At 37.2% G+C, this 9,004-nt stretch overlaps 1 protein-coding gene across 2 annotated transcripts; it reads left to right on the forward strand.

Annotated features, from left to right (window-relative positions):
- Positions 1-473: 473 nt before the first annotated feature.
- mks1 (MKS transition zone complex subunit 1) lies at positions 474-8,527 on the forward strand. Of its 2 annotated transcripts, none has more exons than XM_071461378.1 (18): positions 474-813; positions 908-1,029; positions 1,656-1,708; positions 1,885-2,052; positions 2,357-2,457; positions 2,739-2,867; positions 3,693-3,797; positions 4,080-4,188; positions 4,331-4,387; positions 4,652-4,694; positions 4,772-4,834; positions 4,960-5,030; positions 5,119-5,188; positions 5,319-5,426; positions 5,782-5,915; positions 6,698-6,780; positions 7,655-7,752; positions 7,881-8,527. In XM_071461378.1, exons 1-18 carry the CDS (start codon positions 731-733, stop codon positions 7,982-7,984), a joined length of 1,701 nt encoding a protein of 566 aa, XP_071317479.1. In that variant the 5' UTR covers positions 474-730; the 3' UTR covers positions 7,985-8,527. The 2 variants fall into 2 exon arrangements, with proteins under 2 accessions (XP_071317479.1, XP_071317480.1); XM_071461379.1 differs by having other exon boundaries at positions 2,360-2,457.
- The last annotated feature ends 477 nt before the right edge of the window (positions 8,528-9,004 follow it).

Consider the following 9,004-nt stretch of genomic DNA (forward strand, 5'->3'; position numbering starts at 1 on the left):
CATGGACATCAACATGACAAGACCCCAATAGATTTTAAGGTCACAAGCCAAAAAGGTTGGAAAACACTGGCAGTTATTTTATAAACAAATTATATTTTTACTATATAATATGAATATGAATGGTAACTAGTAGCTACAGATGTCACATACATGTAGTGGAGCAAAAATTACAACCTATGTGGTGGAGTAGAGGTATAGAGTAACATAAATAAGAGAGAAGCTACTCAAGTAAAACCTCAACATTGTACCTGAGTACAGTATTAAATTATATGTTATTGGACAGAATTCCTGGATGTGTCTGTTGAAAACATATCATCACATTATAAAGTCTCACTGAGGAGGCATTTGATTGGTTAACCATATAAAAATAAGATAAGCAGAGAGACTCAAGCCGTGTCTTTTAGTTTCCTTTCAAACTACTGTGCCATCAAGTCCTCCAGCTCAGTAGGTGGCAGTAATGCGCCTAAAAACCAAAAGAAGAAGAAGTACCATTATCTCTATGGCAACGACAACTATCCTTTTGCCGTTCGTTTTGCTCGACTGTTAGCTTGTTAGCTATTGTTGCTTTAACCTACAACATTAGAAATAACTTTTCGCTGACATTCTCGCCATTTACATTTGCAAACGCTGTGGGATAACAAACTACAAGTTGTTGCGAGTGGACCAAAAATAATAAAGCTAGCTGTGTGCTAGCTAACCTCAAACCAACGGCTTTATGTTTACGTACTAAATGATAATGGCAGACTTTTGGAACACGGATACCGGAGAAGCTGTGTATCGGTCCCGGGATGCAGTCAAAAACTTAAGAATAAAGTAAGTAGTTAAAGGTAACGTTAACCTTTAACTTAGCTACAAAACTCAGAAGGACGGGCTCAGACATTGGTATCTTCTTGTTTCCTCACTTTAGGGTGCGTATAGAAAGGGTGACCTCCACAGCAGCCCTCTCTCAGCACCTAGAGCAGGAAGTTCTGTCCCAGCATGAAAGAGGAGCCATTGAACTGGAAACCCTCACCTCACAAGGCCAGACAGGTAATATTACTTTACTGCTGGGAGATGATTGTCTCCATTGGAAAAATACTTTTGGACAGTCTAACGGTTTAGTTTTCACTTGCCTATAATCCTCATGCTGTTTTTTAAATGCGTTGTGCTCCCGTGTTGCACCACTTACATCAACTTTCTTTATTTGATCTTAAGGACATGTTGTAATTAACTAAATTTCCCTTTCAAACTGGTCAGGACTTAATGGTTTTAAATATCAGATGAGAGAGTCATATCAAAATCAATAGGCACCCCACTGGCAACTAACAGCAAGTAGTTTTCAGTTTCAGAGAAGTTGCACTTGCACTCAAAATGCATATATGTCTTGGCTTTGGGAATTATAGACTCTCTGGGCTGCTTTTGGTGGAGAATTTGAGATCAGGTATAAGTTGTGGTCATGTTTCTCCTTTCATATATGAATACCTAACCTAGAATGATGTTGCATTGTCTTTATTTTGTCAGGTGGTCCCAAAAAATAAAATATACCATGAAATAGGTACAGGAATGTAACAGACATTGTGTATAACTTCTATTTATGAATGTGCTCATATTTTAGGGTGGACGTTTCCTTCAAAGCATGTTTTAGTAACCTGATATTTCTGTTACTTCGTCACCAGGGAATAATGAGGAGGAACTGGTGGTGGGCTGGCAGGAGAAACTCTTCAGTCAGGTAGAACTTTAGTTTCCTTGTCCCACAGCAAATTATAATGGTTAACGTCATGTACCTCAAAGTGGTTTAGATTAAAACACTTTTCTAAAATCTAGATTTATTTGGGTGTGTTCTGCTTATGAACCCCACCTCCTCCATCCCCCCTTGCCATCATGTCTCTCTGTCTGTGGTTCTAGTATGAGATGGAGCTGTTTCAGAATGAGGCAGCATGTCAGACCCCACTGGACCGGCAGTACCACACAGAAGTCAAGGCCATGAATAGGGCAAAGGGCAGACGAAATCGCAGGATTTTCACATATACTGATCATGACCGCTACACTAACTGTCTTCCATTGCACCAACTGGTAGGTTGTGCTGTATCCTACATACATAATTCACATTACAGCATTATACATATTAGATATTATTCTGTTGGATGTTCTGTCATTTTAGCCTGTGTCTTTGAATTTGTGACAGCTATAATAGTTACGGTAAATTTACCCTCTCTGACACCTTGGAAACAATTTTTCTCCCTCCTGTTGTATTGCACTTAATCCAACATAGTCTTTCTATGTGAAAATGAATGTAAAACCACAAATTATTATACAGTTATACAGTTATTGTCTGCTACTGTGTTTGTGAGTAGCTTTTTGTTTTTGATCCTGAAAGCAGCACTCCACTGACTTATTGACCACAACCAAATCCAGCCCCACCTTCCTGGCTGAAAGGATGGCCAGCATAAGACACAGGCGACACGACAGACGTACCATGTAGGTGAAACACCAGCTCACTTATTTAAATGGACTGGTAACTTCTTCTGTTTTCCATTGTATTGTTTACCAATTCTCAAAATCCATGTAATTAGACCCTTTCAATATAACTAACTTTCTGTCTGTGGAATACACAATGTTGTGTAAGTGCAATGCAGTTAGGATCAAATTTCATCAAGACATTTAAACCTAAATGATGCCTATTAATGCTCAGAGATGGGACTTGTAAATTTAAATGCTTTAAACAATCATTTGATAGTATGGTCTTGTGTATTTTACAGGGACTGTGGTATCCCAAAGTCAAAAATAATCAACTGGGAGCCCACAGAGGAGTTTGTGAAAAACAGTCATGTGATTAATAATGCTATGCAGAGCATGCACATCATGGCAGACCTTGGGTCCCCTGGAAGGTAAGACCATAATCATGAAGACCCATTTTCTGTTCAGTTCATACTTTATTGCCACACATGGGAAATTTGTCAGACACATTCATTAGTATTCCAGTATTCAAGTTTCCACCTGGTATTAACATGTAATCTTTATTTTGATATGTTATCTGGACAATGACATCTTATCACAGACCTTTGAATTTACACCTGGTATTCCAAAGCTTGCACAATAAAGTCTGCTTGTATATGCACTGTGCACATATATCTGTGTTGTATGTTGGCACGTACCTACCTGCATAACAACCAACCTACCAACCCACCCACCCATCTATTAATGTATCTAAAATTCTCTTTCTTGTAAAATATTTTCAAAACTGAGTTTTCATATATTTTGAATCCTGTATTGTTTACATTTTTGTTTACTTGCTATTAGTGATCTTCTTTGCTGCCTTTCTCAGTGCATTACCACCACCTGTAGATGAGTGGAACAGTGTGAAACTATTGCTGAGAATGTGTTTTACGTCACCTGTGTGCGTGTACATGACACAGACAAATAACAGGGCCCACTCATATAAAAAGAGTTCCATAGCATTACTAGGGGCCAACGACTTCACAGGAAACCTTTAAGGATATGGTCTGTACAGATATAATTAACATTTGGCAGAGATCTGAACACAATGAAAGATGATATCAATGCAGATTACAGAGCATTGTGCATAGATTTGCTCTTGCATTAAGTCAAGGAACCTTTTTCTATTAGCAAGTTTAATTGCAGCACACAGTAAATGAAAATCTAACTGTGGGTGGTTCAGTTGTAATTTTCTCTCCATGTATTTGCTCTCTCAGGTTGGGCCAGAAAGAAAATGAGTGTTTGCTGGTAACTATAAAATCAGATGGCAGTGGAACAGTCGTTGTAAAACCTGACTTCAACAAAGACAGAGAGCCTTACAGGCAAGTTAAAAGCATTCAACAGCATTGACTGATATGCTGTCATATCAATATGTCTTAAAACAGTTGTATGACTGACATGAAATTTTGTATGTCAAAGCTGTACTATGCCATGCTAGCAGCAAATAGTCCACCACTTTGGTCAAGACTGAAATATATTGACAAATACTTGATGGATTGTGTGGAAGCAAAGAAAACAAAACTATCTTCATCAGTAATGTAAATGAATGTATTATATTTGATGAATCAATAGAAAACAAATATGGTGTGTATGCTGTTGAGCAGGATTGTAACAGAGGGGGAAAAGAGAGAAGTTTGGCATCTTACTGTGGAGAATGTATCCACATCCATGAAAACAGAGGAAAAGGAAAGGGAGCAGAACATGTACAAAGATGTGAGTTCACCCTCATCACTTTTTCTTCAGGACCAGAGTAGAATTGTAGAGTACAGCTTTAAATCATTTTCATGTGATTGATTCTGGAGTCAGATTACACATATATTATGACATGGACACATCCACTTTTCTCTGTTTCTAGCTGTATGTAAGGCACAAGGAGTACCTCAATAGCCTCGTTGGACAAGACTTTGAAATGGTAAGTCATTTAATAGGGAAAATGCCTGGTATAGTTTCCCAGAGCCCAAGGTTACATATCAAAATTGCTTGTTTGCTCTGAAACCCTGTTTGGTCTGTTTATTATTATGCGTCATAACAAAGAGCAGAAAATCCTCACATTTGAGAAGCTGTAGCCAGCAAACGTTTGGTGTTTTTGCTTGAAAAATGACTGATTAAGTGTTAACACTAGATTAATAATTGGCCTTGAAAAGGCTTTTGTACTAACCAGATGTCTCTCCTCTAGCCTCCTGTAGGTATTCTGCGTTACCTGATGAATGGAGAGATAGGTGAGTAGGAAGGCTGTGCTCATAGTTCACCTTTCTAAATTAGCAAGATTTGGCAATTAACTCTTCTTTCTACCCAGTCTCAGCTAAAGGCTTTGAATATGATAACTTATACATCCACTTCTTCATGGAGCTACCCAACAGTGAGTCCCATACTCTATATGGCACTATTTACATTACATTGTCATACTTGGGTGTTGTTGAGACCTTTTAAATCAGCTAAACTAAATTCAGTTAACTGCTTCATCTTTCGTTATTTTCATTTAAGATTGGTCCAGCTTGCCATTCCAGTCTCTCTCAGGGGTCACCCAGACCTGCCGAACCAAAACATTAGGGAAGGTGTGTATACTGTTAAAGAAAATGGTGAACAACCTCAGAGCATGTCCACTGAGACTTGTCAAACCCTTGACATTCTCTCTGCCAACAGGAAAATATAGCTTTCTTCAGTTACCCCTTCAGCTTTGAGACTTTCTACATGTGCGAAAAAGAGAGTGAGGGTGAGTATCAGCTATTAAATGTTGCGTTTTATGCATGTAAAATGTCAATGATTTTGTTTATTTGAATAATATGCTACCACATTTAGACATTTGATTGGACTGATCCATGAGTTTTTTTTCCTTATTGCAGAATCAATTCCCCAGTGGCCAGTGCTCTACTTCAAGGTTCTTTCCCTGGACTCCTGGCAGCGCTATCGAACTGAAGGCTATGGCTATCTGCTTTTTCCTGCCATACCTGGTATGCTGTTTATATTGAAAAGATTAAAATTAGGGCTGCAGTGAACAATAATTTTCATTATCGATTAATTTGCTGCTCTTTCTCAATCAATTGATGCATCTTTTTTAACTTCCTAAAGCCCAGGGTTACCTAGTCATATTGCTAATTTTGTCCAACCAACAGTTCAGAACCCAGTTTTCTGCTATCTACCTTTTCACAAAGACACAATAAATCATCATATTGGAGAAGTTGGAACCAGCAAATATTTGGCATTTTTGCGTAAAACAATTCAAATAATTGATGAGATATCAAGGTAGCTGTATTTAAGTGTGTGTGTGTGTGTGTGTGTGTGTGTGTGTACTTTTGTATGTTCCAGGTAAACATATAATGACATGTCATACGTGGAGACCACTTCAGACAGGGACAGTCTCTGCACTGAGACGTTTCTTTATTGGAGGTTCTCCGGAGCTTGAAGACCACAGCTACGTCCGAATACCAGGGACATTCAAGGTAGGCACAAACCTGTGTGCGAGCTCTTAGAGAATGGCGTGTGGATATTTACAATTTAACCTCATAATTTTCTTTCTTTGCTGATACATACATTGAAAAGTCGCACCGCTTTCCTTTTCTGAGTTTGAGTAAACAGAGTCATCTGGTGGTGAGGACACTTCAGAATACACTTCCAGTAATAGAAATGAAGAGAAAAATAGTAGAAAACATATGAAAAGCTGGAGATTGTGCTGCAGTTGATTATTCTGCAAGTAGCTCCACTGTGACAGTACAGAATATTTGTGCTTCAAATTGTTTTTTCATAATCGGATTTTGCCTTTTTTTAAAATCCAATTTAACACATTCTTTTTCAAGGTACAAAATTAAAAAACATCATAGATCAATTAACCACTAATGAACACGAAATATAATAATGTTTAAGTACCATATGAATACTCTGCACAGTTTCACCCATGTTAATGTTGCTCTAGACGCTGAGTAGTCACGTTTTCCCATTTGTGACATTGCTTTATGTTAATGCCAAATGAAAACCCAGGATCACAACTAAGTTACTTGAATTGTACTATCCATAATTTCTTTGTAAAAATACAGTCTCCTATCATAGCCTCTCTTTGTGATAGTTATAGGTACTCTGTAATTTTCTTGTAAATAAACATAGTTCTGGTTGCATTCAGTTTTTGCTGTGTTTTGGTATACAGTATATTTCCTCCTCGAACATGTACTGTTCATATACATGTTATGTCAGTAATGACACAAATTTTTATACCTCCATGTATGTCTAGGGAGACAGACTAAGTCGCTTTGGCTTTTGCACTGAATCCACAGGAAGTGTCACCTTTAATCTGCACTGCATGCAGCAAGCCAGGTAAGCCGTGTTCAAGTTAACCCAGCATTGAAGGGAAAAAACACCAAATATCTGAGGTTGGTGTGTTCTGGATCTGCATGTTAAATATTTATTATTAAAGTCCTAAAGCCTGATTTATATATTATTTTTACCACAGTGGTTAATCTACAATATCCCACACATCTCCAGTACCACAGTGAATTATTAGAGAAGCAGCTTTGTACATCTTCAATATTAAGTGTACTTAACTTACCAGAACAATATACTGTATACTGTTATAATTGTTCCCATGGTGCAAGATGTGAACATCAGAAGACAAATTCAGGTCATTAAGAGTTTCACCGGATCAGGTGAAACTCTTCTCTTGAACTGAAACTCTTGAATTATTCAGCTTTTGGAGAAATTCACATCTCAGTTTTGAACCCAGCAGTCAAACCACTGGTGTTTCTCTTGAGTCTTTCATTTTACAAAGTGCCTACAAATCACACATATGCTTATCCCCTTCATCTTGCTTTATGATGAGAAAAAATCCTCTGGAACATGTTAAAAATTAGCTCTTGCAATGCTGTTGGTCACAAAGTTTTTTACCACATTTCTTACAGACTTTATCCACATCTGGCTCATATGACTATCTGTTATTATAGAAGATAATGAATTTAATATCAAAGCCTAGTGGAATTCTTACATCTGTACTGTTCAACATGGAAAAACAAGGGAGACCAACACACCCTTAATATGTCACTATGGGTGTCAGAATTGTATTGAACCTCAGTATTTGTGCACAGTATTTCAATTAAATATGTGTCATCATCATTTATCATAATATTAAATAATTTTATTTCCTGTACTGTGGCTTAATGTGTGGTTTATTACATCCATGTCATGTATGTTTCAGGTCCTTTGTTGATGCCACCATGTTGAAGAAAAGGAGGCAGAAAGTTTTTGACCAGTTGGGAGGATTTAGTCAGCAAGGAGCTGTCTGCACCATCCTGGGTAAACACATTCCCTCAGAATTAGTTATTCAGTACTCCATGTAGCTCAACTTCTAGAGATGTATGGATCTATTTGAAGGCTAAGTTGAGTAGGAGATCAGCTGGTATTGAGTTTTTTTTCTCTTTCAGAGGCCTTCCAGAGGGCCAGGAGAAAGATGCAAGAGGCCAGAGAAAGTCTTCCCAGAGATCTAATCAACACCACATCCCAACTCCAAATTGAATCCTCCGCATAGGTGTGAAAAATTTTGTAGCCCTGTCAATTAAGGGCCTGAACGGCATAGACATGTTAATGTGAGGTTTAGAATCTAGGTGAAATTTGCAGCAAGTATGAATTGCCATTTCAAATACTTGCGCATTATATAGATTTTCCCGATAATGTAGGACAATGATGGACTGTAACTGTAAAGTCAAAGAAAAGAAAATATGATTGCTATTTATTCTTTGTGAAGACTGCTAACATGTTGGGAGGGGTAATAATTAGGGTACAGTATGGATTTTCATGGTAATGATGTGGTAAAGGAGCAAAGTCTGGTGTGACTACACACTGTGTTCTATGTACAGTCTCTGTCTAAGACTGACTGTCTTTAACTCTGAAAATAAGATCTTATTTTCAGAGTTAAAGACAGTCAGTCTTGTGAAAACTAATGTAACAGCCAATAAAATTGTTTTTTTGTTGTTTTTTTTTTTCATTTGAACTGTATATTTTCCATAGTTTATTTCAAACATGTAACAAGTATCACAATTGTTGTAATATAAACCTTTTATATCAAGAATAACCACTGTTTTTGTGTATTTTTTCCTTGTGATTATAACCACTGTCATTCAGATTTTGTACAAACTTATACTTGGACTATATATCTTTGTATACATTAGTTAAGTTCCATTATAAGTTTTGTTTACGTGGGTCAAAAGGTTTCTGCTCTGTTCTCAATAAATGTGACAGCAAGAAGTATTTGATGCTATGAGGAGCATCATTCAAGTTTTATGCTGTTTGAAGTCAAATATAATCAGAACAGTCAGCATCTTTGTTGCTTATTCTACCATTAAAAACAAAAGCTACAACTCAAACGGAAAAGCATGACAGATTGATACATAGAACACATATATTTCAAAACATGAACTAGCTGCAAAGTGTCATATGTTGCGGTTTCTAACATACTTGTGTAACACAAAAGACATTATGTGCACAAAATGCACTTAGTGGCAACAAATGTTTACAAACATTAAATGCCATGAAATGCAGAAAATGAAAT

This window comes from Trachinotus anak, unplaced genomic scaffold, assembly GCF_046630095.1.
Source record: "Trachinotus anak isolate AG129_WGS33_773 ecotype Australia unplaced genomic scaffold, CSIRO_AGI_Tana_v1 ptg000024l, whole genome shotgun sequence".
NCBI lineage: Eukaryota > Metazoa > Chordata > Actinopteri > Carangiformes > Carangidae > Trachinotus > Trachinotus anak.

What these genes read in the sequence shown, in the direction of transcription:
- mks1 (XM_071461378.1), top strand. Translation starts at nt 731, where the DNA reads ATGATAATGGCAGACTTTTGGAACACGGATACCGGAGAAGCTGTGTAT. An exon ending in GTCAAAAACTTAAGAATAAA is followed by an intron (nt 814 to 907) that starts GTAAGTAGTTAA and finishes TCCTCACTTTAG; the next exon opens with GGTGCGTATAGAAAGGGTGA. An exon ending in CGACACGACAGACGTACCAT is followed by an intron (nt 2,458 to 2,738) that starts GTAGGTGAAACA and finishes TGTATTTTACAG; the next exon opens with GGACTGTGGTATCCCAAAGT.